The sequence below is a fragment of the Phaseolus vulgaris genome, chromosome 10 (assembly GCF_000499845.2).
Source record: "Phaseolus vulgaris cultivar G19833 chromosome 10, P. vulgaris v2.0, whole genome shotgun sequence".
Classification (NCBI taxonomy): domain Eukaryota; kingdom Viridiplantae; phylum Streptophyta; class Magnoliopsida; order Fabales; family Fabaceae; genus Phaseolus; species Phaseolus vulgaris.
In genome coordinates, this window is record NC_023750.2 from 34099602 (window position 1) to 34118046 (window position 18445).

At 29.1% G+C, this 18445-nt stretch overlaps 1 protein-coding gene across 1 annotated transcript; it reads right to left on the minus strand.

The window, feature by feature from the left end:
* Positions 1–4927: 4927 nt before the first annotated feature.
* Positions 4928–5260, minus strand: LOC137817953 (uncharacterized). The gene has a single exon (XM_068621178.1). It carries the CDS (start codon positions 5258–5260, stop codon positions 4928–4930), a length of 333 nt encoding a protein of 110 aa, XP_068477279.1.
* Positions 5261–18445: the final 13185 nt, after the last annotated feature.

The window sequence follows — 18445 nt, forward strand, 5'->3', positions numbered from 1 at the left end:
CTGCCCAATTACCGTATTTTTCTTGGCAGAATTGTACACTTTCCGTATTTTATTTATCATTTTCTGTGTACTTGGAATTTTTGAGTAATTCTTTTTTCTATGCTTTTGTAACACTTTGAAGAATGTAAATCCAAATTTTCACAAATTTCAAGTGAGCCAATTAATTGCAGTAAATTGAAAGTAACACGTTTGTAAGAAAATAGAGTATCCTATTTAGGAATGAAAAACAGTATGATGACTAGCAAAGACATAATGGAATTTGTGTAAAGGAACTTGTATAGAATGAAAATACAAGCATGAACTCAAATCTAAAAATGAAAATGCACAAAGGATCAAGCAATAAACTCAAAAAACAAAAAGTAAACCAAAGCAAGAAACAATCAAAGCAAAAAAAGTACTACAAGAAGTAATGACAATTATGGAATAACATGACTAAGACAAAACTTGACATGATTACAAAATTAAAAGACATATAACAAGATAAAGCAACAAGTGAAAGGAAGCTTAAGGTCAGCTCTAGGAAGGAGAGTGCCATTCCAAAAGAGCAGCCATACTCATATGAACAATGAGTGCCATAAACCTTTTCACAAACACTTGGTGTAACAAAAGAAAAAAAAAAAACAGCAAGGAAACTCAAAATAAATCCTAAAACAGAATGGTAAACAACTTGAATTTAAGAGCTCTTGAAAGTAGAGTGCAATACAACTCAAAATTTAAGCAAAAACAAGCCTAGACTCTAGATACCACATGATGTGAATGCAATAACAAGAATACATGATTCTTTGACATTCTTAGGAGCAACTTGAGTTGGTCATGAAGTGGCACTTTACTTAGAATTGGAAACCAAACAGAATTTGAAAATAATGCTACTGCACCGAACAGAATTTGAAAACAAAGCTGGAAAACAAATTCGGCGCCAACTAGTGCATGAAGGAAGTGTGACTTTCCTTCCTAGTTTGGCACCTCCTAACTCCTATCTACACTCCCCTAGCATCCCTTACTACTTACACACCTATTTATTAGGAAGAACCATCTCCTAGTGATTCGTTGGGCTTGGGAGAACTAAACTGCAGTAGGTGAAACTCGAAGCCAAGTCCCTTGAGAAATGTCCATAGAAGCTTTAACCATTACACCAGTCAAGTTTTGTTTGTTATGATTATTATTATATTTATGAGTATGATTATCAATATTAATATAATTAATAAAATAAAAATTAATAACATTCTTCAAATATTTAATATCATCATTATTATTAATATTATTAATATTATTAAATATTATTAATATTATTAATATTATTAAATATTATTAATATTATTAAATATTATTAATATTATTCAATATTATTAATATTATTCAATATTATTAATATTATTCAATATTATTAATATTATTCAATATTATTAATATTATTCAATATTATTCAATATTATAAATATTATTAAATATTATTAATATAATTAAATATTATAAATATTATTAAATATTATAAATATTATTAATATTATTAATATTATAAATAATGTTAATTTTATATATATTTTTATTAATAGTATTTATATTATTAATGTTATTATTAATTTTGTTATATTACTAATATCATTAATATTATTATTATTAATATTTTTAATATAATACTAATTATATTATTTAAATTATTAAATTAATATTAATAATATATATAAATTAGTTATGATTATTATTATTTATGAATATGAATTATGATTTTTCATATTATATTAATATTTTTAATATTATATATATAATTATTATGATAATAGTTGGTAGGTAATAGAGATTCGTGAGTGATAGTTCGTTGGTAATAGAGATTCATGAGTAATAGTTGGTAGGTAATAGAGATCCATAGATAAAAGTTGGTAGGTAATAAGATCCGTAGGTAATAGTTGGTAGGTAATGTTGAATTTACCTACGGATTCAGAATTCGTGGGTAATAGTTGGTAGGTAATGCTAAATTTACCTACGGATTCAGAATCTGTGGGTAATGTCCGTAGGTAATGTTGTTCGTAGGTAATATCCGTAGGTAATGCTGAATTTACCTACGAACTCAGATCCGTAGATAAAAATCCGTAGATAATACTGATTTTTTTTGTAGTGCTCAGTTACATACTTTTCCATTTTATTTATTAAAGCGACAATCTTAAAATATATTAAACAAATATTTGTTTTTAACTAAACTATTGAAAGAAAAACTACTTATGTTTAATTTTTTTCAAAATCAACACAAAATATTAAATTTGAAAAACAAAAATTAAATATTTCATAACGTAACATTTTATAAGATCATTAGAATATTTAAATACATTGTAATTAACTTAATGTAGCATTAAGTATGGAAAGTAATATTTTAGATTCAATATTTTAATAAACGATGATGATAGTTTGAACGCATTTTTTTAGGATTATGATAGTTTGTTAGTATATTTCTTTTACATTTTCATTTTCATAATTAATAATAATATTATTTTATCTTACAATTTTATTTATTATTATTTTTATTAATTAAATATAATATTTTATATTAATGAGAGTTGTAAAGTAAAAATAAAAAAAATATGCAAAACAATTATTAGTGTATGTTCCTCGTGTCTCTACCTTAAAATAAACTAATAGTTAGTATTTACACTTATACATTTAACACAAACATCATTCACCCTTTCCATCTATCCTTTAATATTGTTGATTTTATTACTTTCATTCTCATGTTAACATGAACCAAACCCTCAAAATGGAGTTTCTTGAACCAAAAATAACACCTTTCCCCATTCTTCCCAAAATATGTACACTAATCATTACTCAAAACTTAAGTACAAAATGGTAATCTCAAAATATGTTTCTGGGAATGCAAAGGAAAGCCTAGACTAAGGTTATAGAAGCAACGTCCAGAGAGAACCATTATTGTTGTTGCTTTGAATAGATTTTTTTTTCTTCAGAAAACCATTATTGTTGTTGCTTTGTTGAGATTTTTTATTACCAGGATTCAACCTCACCTTCGACTTCTTATTTTTGCAAAATGGGATATTAATGGAATGATAGAAAAAAAAAATCCTAGATATAAAATGTTACACTTTAAATTTTATTGAGACTTTTTCAACTTGTAAGCACTTCAATTATCAAAATACGATTCAACTGATGATAATCATCTTCTCTCTTTCTCACAACTTCTTTCTCAATTATAACTGCCCTTTAAGATTTGTCAACTTCCAACCATTTGTCGGTTTATGGTTTTTCCCTATTCTCATGAGTCTTTGACCTTGATCTTTGTAACATGGATAGGAAAAGTTAACCCGGAGTGAATTAAGAGAGTGAAACACCAAAATTGATTTAATTACCTTATTCATCCTTATATTTGAGGTCAATATTCAATTTAGTACAATGATTTTTAAAAACATCAATTTCGTCCCTATGTTTTTTAAAATGTATCCAAATTGGTCATTTATGTTAAGTCTCACCTTATGATGTCAAGTGTTACTTATGTGGCAGAGAGAAATATTTATGTAGAAAGAGATGTGAGATTGAGAGTTATTATTATTATTATTATTACAAAAGGAATTATGTATTCCTTAAATACTCATATTTTTTTTCAATTTATTATTTAAATAGAGAAAAAAACACATGAAGTTTCGATTTGAACTCCAAATCAATTTTGAAGAAGGTTGTATATCTGAGTTATTTTGTTTTAATATTCCAATTATACACCTAAGGATGGCGTGAATTGAACACTCTAAATATAGTTAACCTAAAACAACTTCAAAATATGAAGCAATCTTTCATGTAAAGAGTGAAGGAGAAGGTAACCAGCTAAAATTGAGGGTTAGCATGACAAGATATGTAGGTCACCTTTAGGGAACCCAAATTCATCTTTTTGTAAAACAAAAAATGACATAAAGGTCTAAACTCGTGTCTATTCAATGGAGGTTTCCATCTTTTGGTGCCAAACTTGTGAAAATGAGTCTTCATCAACATTAATAAAAATCAAGAGAAGTATTGTTTTTATATCAAAAGAAATTGCGTAAAGGCGTATAGAATACTCTTTTCGTGATTTCATTTAACTACCTGAATTTCTTTTTTCTTTTGTAAGTTTTAAATAATCAATAAATAGCAAACTTCTAAAATCATCCTTGCACCAAGGTATATTAACCAATTTTGCAAAATTCTCTCTCTTGTTCTTGTTTCGTAGTAACAAAAGTATTAACACCATAGTTAATAATACATGTTTATGTTTGAAAATTATTAAAACACACAAAATGGCGTTTTAACTCCACTTTTAAACTAATAAATGCCACCCACACTTCATACTTTATAATAATAAAATTTCAAGGTATATCAAAACATATTAAAGAATATTAACATTCGTAGACCAAATAAATAGACTCAACAAGATACATAGCTTGTGACAATTTTGCCCTCAATCGATTGCATATAAAACAAAATAAAGTCCATAAAAAATATTAAATTTATTCAAAACTTCCAAGCCCATATGTGGCTATGAGAATAATTCCTCAACCTCAACAAATAAAAGCTTTGAATCTTGTCAACAATCATAAACGAAATTGTAACATTAATTGCAGAATTAATCTATTGAAAGCTTCGTAATATATAACTCTTTCACTTTCTAAAAAATCTAATTACCACAATATTAAGTATATTCTAATTATAGCAAATACATAAGAGAAAAACTGAATTTACTACACTGTTTTCTTTTGTTAAAGACCACCAGAAAGGCTATAAACTGTTGAATTTCCCTTACTCTTTATTTATACAAAATGGGAAATAAATGCTAACATAGAAAACGTTTGTATAAGTTCATGTTGATTTTGAGAAGATATATATACAAGAATGGAAGTAAAAAAGGATGATGAAAAAAAGCATAATGGATTATTTCTTATATATAAAAAAACCTTAACTTCTAGGGATGATACGAGGGTGTGATCTTGATAACGAGGCCAGGGAAGACATCATCAGGGTCATGGATGTGAGGGTTGTTCTCAACTATAAAAGGGTCACCACACTTGTCACTTATTGTGTGAAGTGTCTCACCTTCTCCAACAACATAGATTTCCTCGCATGGCCGGAACAGGAGTTGGTTGTCTACGAAGTTGGCATGGGTTGGAAGCATGGAGCTGTCTCTGAACATGCTTAGGAGCAGAAGGGCAACAAGAACAAAGGCACAGTACCATGAAGCTGCATCAGCTAGGGCCTTTGAACTCAGAACCAGTCCCTTTCTGGGGTCTGAAGCCATCACTTAGAGAGAAAGAAAGAAAAAAAATGGGGTACCAGAGATATGAGAGTTTGAAACTATAAAGTATGTTGTGAGAGGGTTATTTAGCAGTTATGTAGAATAAAGAACGAGGTTGAGGAAAATGAGGAAAGTGGTGTTACGTGATTCAATCACCTTTTCTTGGAACCAAAACTACCTTTCTAAGTTCGTTTTTGGTTTTATAAAAATCTTTTTCATGTGGTTTTTTGAACTTGGAGTTTGCAAAACCAACGGAATTGTCATAGGTGTCGCCAAATTTGATCATCATATTAGGGCAATCTAGCATCTACGAAAACGTCTAAAACTCTGTGACCACATGAGATTCATGCACAGTTCTTACCATAATTTAGTTTTAGACATTAATTATATGATTTCAATGTAAACTTAATTATACTTAATGAAAACTTTCATGTTTAATTTTTGTTTATGCAAAAGAGTTTGGGATCAACTGAATAATATTAGTTTATCATCCAGTGAACGGAAGAAAAACGTGTTTGGATAAAAGTATTGCAATAAATTAAGATATTAAGAAGTTATAGATCATTTGTATAACGTCTCAAAATTTCTAGTTTGAAGTTATGTAAAGCTTACAGGTATATACTTTCTATTCTAGTCTCATATTCACTATGTTTATCATACATGTCTAAATATATACAGAAGAAAAAAAATATAAAAAAACAAAGAGGCATATACTAAACTTTACATGTTTATTTTTTTATAATTATTTCTTCCTGTACTATAATAAAACTATTAAATAACAACTAATTTAAAAATAAAAAATAATTATTTATTATATTGATTAAATTATATATTAGTTTATAAACTAAAAAATTATATTAGTTTATAAACTAAAAAAATTATATTAGTTTATAAACTAAAATAATTAATTTTTTTTTCTAAATTAATTGTTATTTAATATTTTTTTTATATCCAAACTAGATCATAAAATGAAAACATATTACAGTGAAATAACTATCCAATTAAACATATAATGTTATAACAAACCAATAATCACTTCTAAATTATCAAGACTATTTGTATTAAGTTTGGACGCAAGAGACTGATTTATGTGAGAATACCTTGTTAACTTAAGAACATATACATTTTTCAATATAAATATTGTATAACAATCCCTCATGAGAAATTACATATCTTATCAAGATATCAATGTTTTTTAACCTCAACTTTGATGTCAAAAATCGGTTTGACGAAAAAAAAATAGAGATGAACAAAAAATTAAAAAAAAAAGACAAAAAAAAGTTAAAATGAATATCTCTTAATAATAAATCGTATATAATCAATACGATTTAATTTCACTGAAATCTTGAATCTCTTATAGGATTTTCCTAAATATCACAAAAATCATATACATCATATAAAAATTCAATGTATTTTAAAACAAAAATTTTATAAAAAAAAATCGTATACAATAAATAAAAAATTAATTAAAAAATCGTATATTACAAATACAATTTGATGGACATAAATCTACATAAAAATCGTAAATCACAAATACGATTTCAAATTGAAAATAGTAAATCACATATACAATTTTACAAATACCTCTTTTCAAAAATCATTTCTTAAAATTAATTTTTTTATATTAAATAAAATAGTAAATCACAAATACTTTTATAGCATAAAATAATTTAAATATAATTTTTTTAATATATTTAAATTATTTTAAATTCTTAATAAAATTAATTATGTAATATTTTTATAATATAAAATAACATAACTAAACTATTTTGAGAAAAATGATCAAACTAAATCTAATTCATAGGATAACAAACTAAATTGGTAAAACCTAAAATCGAGACACTAAAAATAAACCGAAAACTTTAACGAGAAAATTAAAACTGAAAATGTTAACCGGAAAGGAATAATTACATGTTTGAATAAAGTTATATTAAAAAAAAACATGAAAGTATAAGATTATGTGAAACACACAAACATGACAACCCAATTTAATTTGAACAATTTATGTAATTGTTTTAACTTAAAGACGATCGAACTATCTATGAGATCCTGTTCCACGTAGGCGCCTTCTTCATTGTCTCAGTGGACGTCTTGACGAATGAGGGATTCATCATCATTATTTTCCACTTCATTATCGTCAGATGAAATATCAAACCTCAATGAAGGCATTGTGGACCAATAACAATGCATGGTAGGAGGCAGGAGGTATGGCCACATGACAACAAATTTAGCTGAGGTCATGAACTTTGTATTAAAGGGAGCATGATTGTTACACACTTGTGCTCTTGTGAAGACAACTTTTGAAAGAACCAAATCTTGGTTTGTTGAACGAGAGGCGAAGACAAGTGCATGTTAAGAGTTGATCATCAATATCCATAAGATATTATTGCCTTGTTACGAAAAAATGAACAACAGTTTGTTATGTGTCATGTCCAAAGGTACAATAGATAAAATTTAGAGTTTGAAGTTCAATAGATAAAAATGTAGCTTCTTATAATTTTTAAGCCTATTTCTAAAACTATGGCATTTAGTAGGTTTAGGCAACACTTTTATACCTGTAATCTATTTTAGTCTTGCCTAAACTAAAAAATGTTGTAGTGTATGTCATATACAATAAGACTAAATGACTGGTGATGTGATTACGAGGATTTTCAAACTCTCCGTCTTCCGTGTGCTCATGTTATCATTGTTTATTCGATATGTCATTTACAACTAATAACATTTGTGTTGAACATGGGCTTTGATGTCTCTAAATCCAAGTGGATTGCTTGAAGACTCTGTTGCTTTTTGTGTGTGTGTTTTGTGTAGTTTGCATTTGTTAATCCACTCATAGTTATGATCCAAGGTTGCTTGATTCAAGTTCTTTTGAAAAAAAGATGTTTTCTAAAGAAAGTGAAAAATCAACCTGTTGAAATTTCGATTCAAACGGTTGTTTTACACTTACAGGTTTTTGAAAAGAACTTGAAAAACATGAAATTGGTTTCCTTTGTTGTCAAGTCAATTCAACCGATTGTTTCGTATTTTCAATTGATTGATTTTTTGAAATCCTTAACAGAATTATATTAAGTTAATTTGATTTTTTTTAATTGATTTAAAACTATTTTGGCTCTTGCATTAAATGCTTTTAACAGCTGTTTGGAGTATATATAAGTGGTTATACGCTCCTGGTTGTGATTGACTAAAGATAACAGTTTCAAAACAATTTTTCCAAGATTGCTTCAAGCTTTGGATCTTTTTCTAAGAGTGGAATAGGATTGCATTGTATTCTTTTTAATTCAATCTAAGATTGTACCCAGGTGTACTTATTCATTTCTCTCTTGACTATTGTATTTATGTAAAGACTGGTGTTGTGCAGATTCAGAGGTTGTTATGAAATCTGTGGTGTTTTGCCAAAGATAGTGTGTGTTCTTGAAGGGTTCAAGATCACCTCTTTGGTGTGTGTTGTGTAATCAAGGTGTTAGATTTCTTAGTAAATTCTCAGAGGTTTATGAGAACTGGATGTAGCTCTTGGTTAAGTGTGAACCAACATAAACTCTCTGTGTTGATCTTTGTATCCCTACTCTTTTTTAAATTTGTTTTTAACACTGCTGATAAAAACATCTGATTGTTTCGCAAAAACAACCGATTGATTTTCTGGAATCACATTAAAAACAGTTTTGGAATTGGCTGAATTGATTTCTACTTAATTGATTCTTCATTGGTTTTCAATCTACCTTCAACATTTGCGAAAATATTTCATAAACAATTGGTATCAGAGCTAAGTTCTTGAAATTCATTCAAGTTTTTTATTCTAAAATCTTTTTCATGGCTGAAAAACTACCCTTTGGAGAGGGTGTCTCAATTAACAGACCACCTCTGCTTTGTGGTTTGAAGTATCTGTTTTGGAAGGTAAGAATGAAGATGTTTGTGGAATCAATTGATTGAGGAGTTTGGTATGCCATTGAAAATGGACCTTTTATTCCAAAAGTTGAAAAAGATAATGTTTCTATTGAAAAACCTTGGTCCCAATGGACTGAGTATGAAAGCAAAAAAGGCTAAGTTTGATTGCATTGCTAAGAACATCATAACATCTGCTCTAAATTCTGATGAGTTTTTTAGGGTATCACAATGTACTTTAGGAAAAGAAATGTGAGATATTCTTGAAGTTACTCATGAAGGAACCAATTATGTAAATAAAGCAAGAAAGCATGCTCTTATCCAGGAGTATGCGATGTTCAGAATGCAAAAAGAGGAGACCATTGTTGATGTTCACAAGAGGTTCACTCATATTTTCAATCATCTCATCAGCCTAGGAAAAAACTTAGAAAGGGAGGAACTCAATATCAAGATCCTCAAGTGTTTAGACAGATCTTGGCAGCCCAAGTCACAGCCATCTCTGAATCCAAAGATTTAACAACCTTGACAACAACTTCCTTGTTTGGAAAGCTTAGGGAACATGAATTGGAGATGAATAGACTTAATGATCAAGAGCATGAAGAGAAACATATAAGAAGCATTGCTTTGAAGGTTGTAGGTCACAAAAACTGTCAAGAATCAAGTGAGGATAGTGATGGAGAAACTCTTAGTTTGGTGACTAGGAAATTCAACAAATTCTTGAAGAAAAACAACAACAAGAATCAATCCTCCAATAGGTATAACAACAAGAAACTCAATGATTTTAATGCTAACAATTATACCTACTTTGGATGTGGTAAACAGGGTCATATAAAAGCTGATTGCCCAAATAATGAAAGCAAGGAGAAAGGGCAAGGCAAGAAATTTGAAAAGAAGAGAAAATCTAAAAGAGTCTACATTGCTTGGCAAGACAATGATGTCTCTTCCTCAAGCTAAACAAGTAAATCTTTACTTGATGGCTAAAGGAGAATCTGACACAAGCAGTGTAAGTTCCAGCATCTCAATCAATTTTGAAAATTACAACTAGCTTCTTGATGCATTTAAAGAACTCGTGAAGAAGCTAATAGACTGGCCTTTTTGAACAATCGCTTGAAAGACATGAATAATTGGATGGAAAATAGAGTCAAAGCATTGGAAGAATAGCTGAATAATTCGAAAAATGATTTTGAAAATCTGAAATTAATTTACAAAAACTCTTCTTACAAATGTGACTCACATTTTTGTGAAAATTGTGAATCTCATCAAAGGAAGGTTCGCTATCTTGTGAAAACTGTGGATAAAATTTCAAAAGGTCAATCAAACTTTGAGACAGTTCTTGCATCACTACATTGTGTTTTTGACAAAGAGGGATTGAGTTTTAATTCACACAGCAAGCAAATATCTGTTTCAAAGCCTTTTTCAAGTTTCTGTGAAAAGCAACCGATTGAAAAGTTGAAACAACCGATTGTTTCATGCTTTTACTGCATGAAGAATGGTCACTCTGTTAGATTCTGCAGAGTTAGAAAATTTTTTGTTCCCAAGGATGTTTTGAAGTGGGTTCCTAAGAACTCTAAAGTTCCCAATGATCAAAATATTCCTGTTAATGCCCAAAGGCCCAAATTTTTAAGGGGACCAAATCTTGTTTCTTGGTTTTTGTTTCTTGTAGTGTTCTTTGATGGAAAATCAGCATATGTGGTACCCTTGAAAGTATAAAATCATACTGATGTGAAGGATGAAGCTTCAAGAGAATTTATTGAAAGTCAAGTGACATTCTTGACTTATATATAGAGGTTGTCTTAAGAGAAAAATTCTCAAAAGCTAAGAACATGTGTTTTCTTACTTTTAAATTTGTATATTTTTGCTCACATTGATTAAATGAAATCTTAATTGATTCTTACTCTTGAGTAAAATTGTTGTGAAACATCTCTATGCAACAGTTTATGTGATCAACACTATATAGTTTTATCTCTTCCAAAGACATTTGGTTTATGAAAACTCAAAAGTGTAGTCACAGAAAAACAACCGATTGTTTTATCTCTGACAGCATTGTGATAAAGCTGTTTTGAAACTCTGTGCATTGGTACAATTGTTGCTTCCCATTCAAAGTTGTCATGGGTCAAAATTACATTTATTATGGCCTTGAATACAATCTGATTGGGAGTTATTATGGTCAAAATGAATTATATTCCATAACTTCTTGAAAGTTTAAGTGCTTTTATGGATGGTCAAATCTGGACTATGCTGTCACTGGGCAATCTCTTTGGGGGCTGACGTATGACAATATTCCCTTTGACCATATTCTTGTTCTTCTGGAAAACAACCCATTAAAAGCCAAAATTTGTTAACTACCTTTACTACTTATATACATGTGCTTGTTTAGTTGTTTTTCTTCATAGAAACAACCCATTGTTTTTCCTCTGGTTGCATCTTGCATCTGTTGGACTCTCTCTCTTTTATGAAAAATCATTCTTGAATCATGGACTCAACTCCTCCCTCATAACAAAGGATGAAGACTCATGTTGTGAATAGAGGAGGGCACCTTGAAAACTGGTTTTCAAGGGATGATGAAAAGATTGAAAAGTTCCTACATGAATCTAGTAGGAAGGCTATCAACAACTCAAAGCTTATTACTTTCAACTAGCTGAAAGGGCAGAATCTCACTAAAGTGAGGCATGTCTTGAAGGAGCAACTGCTGAAAAGATTTCTGGAGCTCTCAGGGAATATTTATCCTGACTTAGTGAATATGTTTTACACAAGTCTTCATGTGGATGGAGACAATCTTTGATGTCATGTGAAAGGCAAAAACATGGAGATAACTGTAGAGGTTTAGTATGTTGTTGTTGGGCTGAAGTATGTTGTATTAAGGATAAACAAAGGGAACATTGGGGTTGTTGAGGAATTCAACAAAATGTAGTTCTATAGAAACTGTCTCAAGAATCCTCAATCTAAAGTGAGGAACTTTTCGGTGGGAGGTTTAAAGCTAAATGAAAGGGTTGTTGCTTTTATTATGTCTTGGATGCTAACTCCAAGAGGAAGCAACCATTCAGTACTCACTGAGGAAGATCTTGTCCTTATCTACTACATCATGAACAAGATCAAGATTAATTGGATCCATATCATCAAGGAGCATATGCAAAAATCCATGAGGTTAAGTGATTATCACTATCCATATGCTATAGTTATCTTTAAGTTTTTGCATTATTTTGAATTTAATCTTGAAGAGGAGATAACTAAAGTGGTAAAGGCATCACACTAAGTCAACAATGGATCCCTAAGCAAGATGGGATTCACTAAAATTGGAGGAAAATGGGTGAGCAAAGATGGTGACAAAGCTGGTTCTTCAAGTGGTATCCATGTTAAAGATGATGAAGGAGAACCTGTTGTTGTTGTTGCTGGAAGTGATGGTGATGATGGAAACCAAGTTGGGCAAGATAATGTTGGTTACGATGATGCTTTTGGTGTTGGTGCAAGTGCTAGAAATATGGGAGAACGCATCACATCTATGTCACCTTTGAGAGATTGATGGTAAGCAGGATGGACAACTTTGCAAATGAACAAAGGAGTCATCATGAGTTTTGTGTGACAAGATTCCATAACGTTGATGAACAGATTGAAGCTGTTCAAAATCAGCTCTTTGAGCTTTAATATGGCAAAGATGATTGAAGAATTTTATTGCTTTATTTCTTATCCTATTTTAGCCTGCTGAACAATTTGTTTTTTTGTTTTTGTTTTATCCCTTGTCTTACTCTATTTGTAAAGACAAATAGGGGGAGAGTTATCTGGTTTTTATATTCTGGTTTATTGTGTTTTTCCTGAATGCTCTAATCTTTCACCTCATTCATATTAGTTTTCACACTGATTTTGTTGGTTTTCTTGCTAGAAACCTATTGATGAAAACTGGTTCTTGGGTACTCTTAAAACCTGGGTTATTATTGCTATCTTGTACATGCACAATTTCTGCTTTGCAGGTGCTTCCAAATTCAAATAGAGCAACACAAGTAAACTAGGGATTTGTCTTCACCAAATAGGGGGTGATTATTGAACATGAGCTTTGATGTCTCCAAATCCAAGTAGATTGCTTGAAGACTCTACTGCTTGTTGTGTGTGTGTTTTGTGTAGTTTGAATTTGTTAATTCACTCATAGTTATGATCCAAGGTTGCTTGATTCAAGTTCTTTTAAAAAAAAAAATGTTTTCTAAAGAAAGTGGAAAATCAACCTGTTGAAATTTTGATTCAACCGGTTATTTTACACTTAGAGGTTTTTGAAAAGAATTTGAAAAGGCTTGAAATTGGTTGACTTTCCTGTCAAGCCAATTCAATATTGTTTCGTGTTTTCAATCGGTTGATTTTTTGAAATCCTTAATAGAATTTTGTTAAGTTGATTTAATATGTTTTAATTGATTTAAAACTATTTTGGTTCTTTCATTAAATGCTTTTAACAACAGTTTGGAGTATAAAGAAGTGGTTATACGCTCCTGGTTGTGATTGATTAAAGATAACACTTTTAAAACAGTTTTTCCAAGATTGCTTGAAGCTTTAGATCTTTTTCTAAGAGTGGAATATGATTGTATTGTATTCTTTTTACTTCAATATGAGATTGTACCTGTACTCATTCCTTTATCTCTTTACTACTGTATTTCTGTAAAGACTGGTGTTGTACAGATTCAAAAGTTGTTATGAAATCTGTGGTGTTTTGCCAAAGGTGGTGTGTGTTCTTGAAGGGTTCAAGATCACCTCTTTGGTGTGTGTTGTGTAATCAATGTATTTGATTGCTTAGTGAATTCTCAGAGGTTTATGAGCACTGGATGTAGCTCTTGGTTAAGAGTGAACCAGTATAAATTCTTTGTGTTGATCTCTCTATCCCTACTCTCTTTTAAGTTTGTTTTTGCTATGTTCTGCTGATAAAAACAACCGATTTAGCAAAAACAACTAATTGATTTTCTAGATTTACATTAAAAACAGTTTTGAAATTGGCTTAATTGATTTATACTTCATTGATTCCTCATTGGCTTTCAATATACTTTCAACATTTGCGAAAATCTTTCATAAACAATTCATCTTCCTCTTGTTTAAGGCCTAAATTTTTAACAATTGGTATTAAAGCTAAGTTCCTGAAAGTCATTCAAGTTTTTAATCCTAAAATCTTTTCCGTGGCCAAAAAACTATCATTTGGGAAAGGTGCCTCAATTAACAAATCACCTCTGTTTTGTATTTGAATTATCGGTTTTGAAAGATAAGCCAAACAAATGCTCTTACGGTAGAAATGATGGCCACAATAGATCAAATTGTCCATATCCACAATAGTAGAATGTAGAGTCTTGTACTATTTTTCTATAATTTAGTTTGTTATCTCATGAATTAGATTTATTTTGGTCATTTTATATTATAAAAATATTACATAATTAATTTATTAAGAATTTAAAATAATTTAAATGTATTAAAAGAAACTTAAATTTAAATTATTTTATATTAAAAAAGAATATGTGATTTACGATTTTCTTTAATATAAAAAGGTTTTAATTTTAAAAATTAATTTTTCAAAAAGCGTATATGTGATTTACGGTTGTAAATTTGAAATCAAATTTGTGATCTACGATTTTTACATGAATTTATTTTTATAAAATCGTATTTGATTTTTTAATTAAATTTGTATTTCTTGTATATGATTTCTTTTGTAAAAAAAATAGTTTTAAAATACATTGAATTCGTATATGATGTATATGATTTCTGTGATATTTAGAAAAACCGTATAGAACATTAACGTTAACGATTTCAATGAAACTAAATCGTATTTATTATATATTTTTCTAATTTGAAAATTAAAAAAAAATCTGTCCATTTATAGAAAAATGAAACAAAATTGCACTATGATGAAAAAAACCCTCAAGATTCTCTATCGAATTTTATCACATGATACCTATGTTTATATGAATGTGTTGGTAGAATTTGAAATCTAATTGAATCTTCCAAGTTAATATTCACGCAATACAACATCAACTTAATACTACCTCTTTATTAATTACTTAGAACAGCATGTTTCATTCTATATACATTATATTTCATGCATTATTCATTAATCACACTTTGTGATTCACATGGTAACATTTTCAAGCGAACTTACATCCTAAATAAGGATGACAAAGAGGGATGACCGTGTGGGTCGGTCCGTGACCTACTGAGAAAAAATGTAGGGTGGATTGGCTCACATAACCCACATATTTTAAAATTTTAGAATTGTTTTTATACACTTTATAATTTTTTCTTGTAGTCTCATATTTTTAAAAATTCTAAAATTATCCATTCCAAATTCTATAACTTGGAATACAAATTTGTAGTATGGATTGTGCAATTTGAAATATTGTACAATCTGAAAGACAAATTTTAACTTCTAGATTCTATAACCCGAAAAGTCTGTGAATTCCACATTCCAAAATTAAAGAAAAAAATTCAATGAAAAATATCAAAAGGTAATTTGAGTATTTTTTGAAGTATGGGGTGAAAGAAGATAAGTATGGAGGTGCATGAAGAAACTATCTTCAATTTCTAATTCATGACACCCTCACAAAATTCGACAATAAATTTTTAATATTTAATAATATTTTATTGTCTTTCTAAAACACATAGGTGGTTTAGGTTTCAATACTCATCAAATGCTAAATGAAGATTATGTATATAATTTAAGACCTTAGTCTTTTTAATAATAAAATTAAAATATAATTTATTATTATTATATATATAAATATTTCATATTATTTTTTGAATTGGAATAGTAAACATGTGTTTACATGTATTACCTTAAAAAAATATATATTTTAATAAAATATTTTATTAGTCAATTTATTAGTACGATTGAAATTTAAATTTTATTGAAAATAAAAAATATTATTATAAGTTTTTACCCAATCTTATTACGCAAGTATCGTGAGAATAATATTGTACGGGAAATAAAACTATTTTATAAAGACGGTTTCTTACTGCACTTCTGTAGACGCCAATAGATCCGTCAAAAAGACAATTTTATTATTAAAAAATACTTATGGATTCTACCATTCAAAAATATTATATTTTCTATTTACACCTCCTGGATTCTACAATCTAAAATATTCCCTTTTCTTTAAAAAATCCATTATGGATTACAAAATTCATAAGGTATTCCTGGATTTGGTAATAGCTTTTGGATTGTACAATCTGTAACCATTATCATACTATGTATTTTTGGATTTGAAAATACCTTCTGTAACACCCCATAATTTACATGTAACTATTACAATAAAAGTTCTCTCAGTTTCTATACAAACTTGGAGTTTTTCAAAACATTCCTAATACATGATTAGGATTTATAGAAATATAAATATTTACAATACAGGTTTCAAAATCAACACCCTAAAGCTCTTTAGACCTTCCGACACCTGTAAAATCATCTGCTCGTGTACGTAGTACACTCATCGCAGTTCAAACACAGCAAGAAAAGCAAGGGTAAGTTAATGCAAAGAAAATCCATAACATAATTCATGGAAATAGAACCAATTTAGACTAATAATTTATAAACATTTCTTTAGTAATTTCATGTAGAATTCCAATACCAATTCCATCATTCATATAGACCACACATGGATCTATTTTCAATCACAATATTGGATTTCATTTCAATCCCACTTCGTCTTCCGGAATACTCATTAAGTATGCCCCTACTAGAGACTAACACCTGATCCAAAGATTACCAGCGAATCCAATAGAAAGGATCAGGGTAAGTTCAAACATCCAATACCGAGTGTCTACAGTGGGACCCGGTGTGTATGAACTCCCTCTCAGCTTCTCACCACCTAATATCTTAGTCTACATGACTTAGATCATTAGTGAAGCCAGAGGATCTCCGTTAAACATAGGCTTTTCATACTTAACGTACCATCAAACAACAACTCATACATTATCCCAAATGTATGACATCACTTTCATACAATTTACATCATTCATATATAATACATATCATTCAATCACATAACATTTAAAAATTCATATCATTCCAGAACTTTTCCAACGTCAAAAACAATATTTAACTCTCAACTATCAAAATATAATAATATTTATAAAGTTTAAATAATATATAAACAAACACACAATATATGAACAAATAACACCCTTGCAAGAGAAATTCAATATTGGGACTACGTCCCTTCTGCATTCAGATCTTCTATCCTAGGGTGCTATAAAAAAATTAAATTTAGCTTCCCTTACCTCAATTGCTTGCTTTTCAAGCAACTTCTAGAATTTTATTCCCCACAGTCTGGATAAGCTTCAAGATTTACGGGTCTAATGCAAGTTATCCAAACAGAACAAAAATTCAGTATATAATAAAATAAGTTGAGAGGATTAAACTTCTCAATTGACCCCACAAAGATTGATGACTAAATCCTAAGGAAAAACAGAGAACAAAGGATATTTAGAGTAAAAGTGAACTTACTCTGTTTGAAAATCTGATCAGGTAGAAATGTTCCTTAACTCCTCTGCTACAACGTGGTATGATCAGATTCTAAAATAGATGAAGATTAGGAGAGAAAAAAAAAGAGAGAGGGAGAGAAGAGAATATGGAGAGAGAGAGAGAGAGAGAGAGAAAAGAAAGAAGAAGAAGAAAAAATTGTAGTGTGGGGGAAAGCAACTTCTCTGCACCTTTATTTTTCATTTTTTTTATTTTATTTTTTATTTTTATTTTTTAACGTTCTTAAATCTTCCAGATTGTACAATCTAGAATGTAATTTTAAAATGTATTATGGATTGTACCGTCCAAAAGATATTTTCAAATCTAGAATTATCTTTCAGATTGCGTAATCTAAAATATATATCATAGTAAGGGGGTGTTATGGATTTTACAATCCAGTGTAAAAAAAAAAAAAGTAAACAAAAAATCCTAACATATACTTATAAAGATAGGATTGGAATTAAAAAAATATGAAGATGTAGGGAAAATGTATGAAAGTGTAAGGAGAATTTTCCTTTTAAAACTAATAATAAAATGTTAAGATTGTGAAAATTTAGTTCATGTTAACTTAAAGAAAAAAAAACAAAAATAATGTAAGTCTAATAAACGTTAACTCCACGGTAGATTTTTTTAAAGGTAATATAAATACTAATAAAATATTAAGATTAAGAAAGTTTAACCTAGTTAAATTTATTTTTAAATTAAATTTAAATTTATAATAAGTGTATGAATGTTTAGTTGACCTAAGTAAATAATTATTTATTTTTGTTTGTGTAGGTTTAACTTTCGCGTATTTATTATTGAAAAACAAAATATAAAACTGGGTTGGAGGATAAAAA

What these genes read in the sequence shown, in the direction of transcription:
- LOC137817953 (XM_068621178.1), bottom strand. Translation starts at nt 5,260, where the DNA reads ATGGCTTCAGACCCCAGAAAGGGACTGGTTCTGAGTTCAAAGGCCCTA.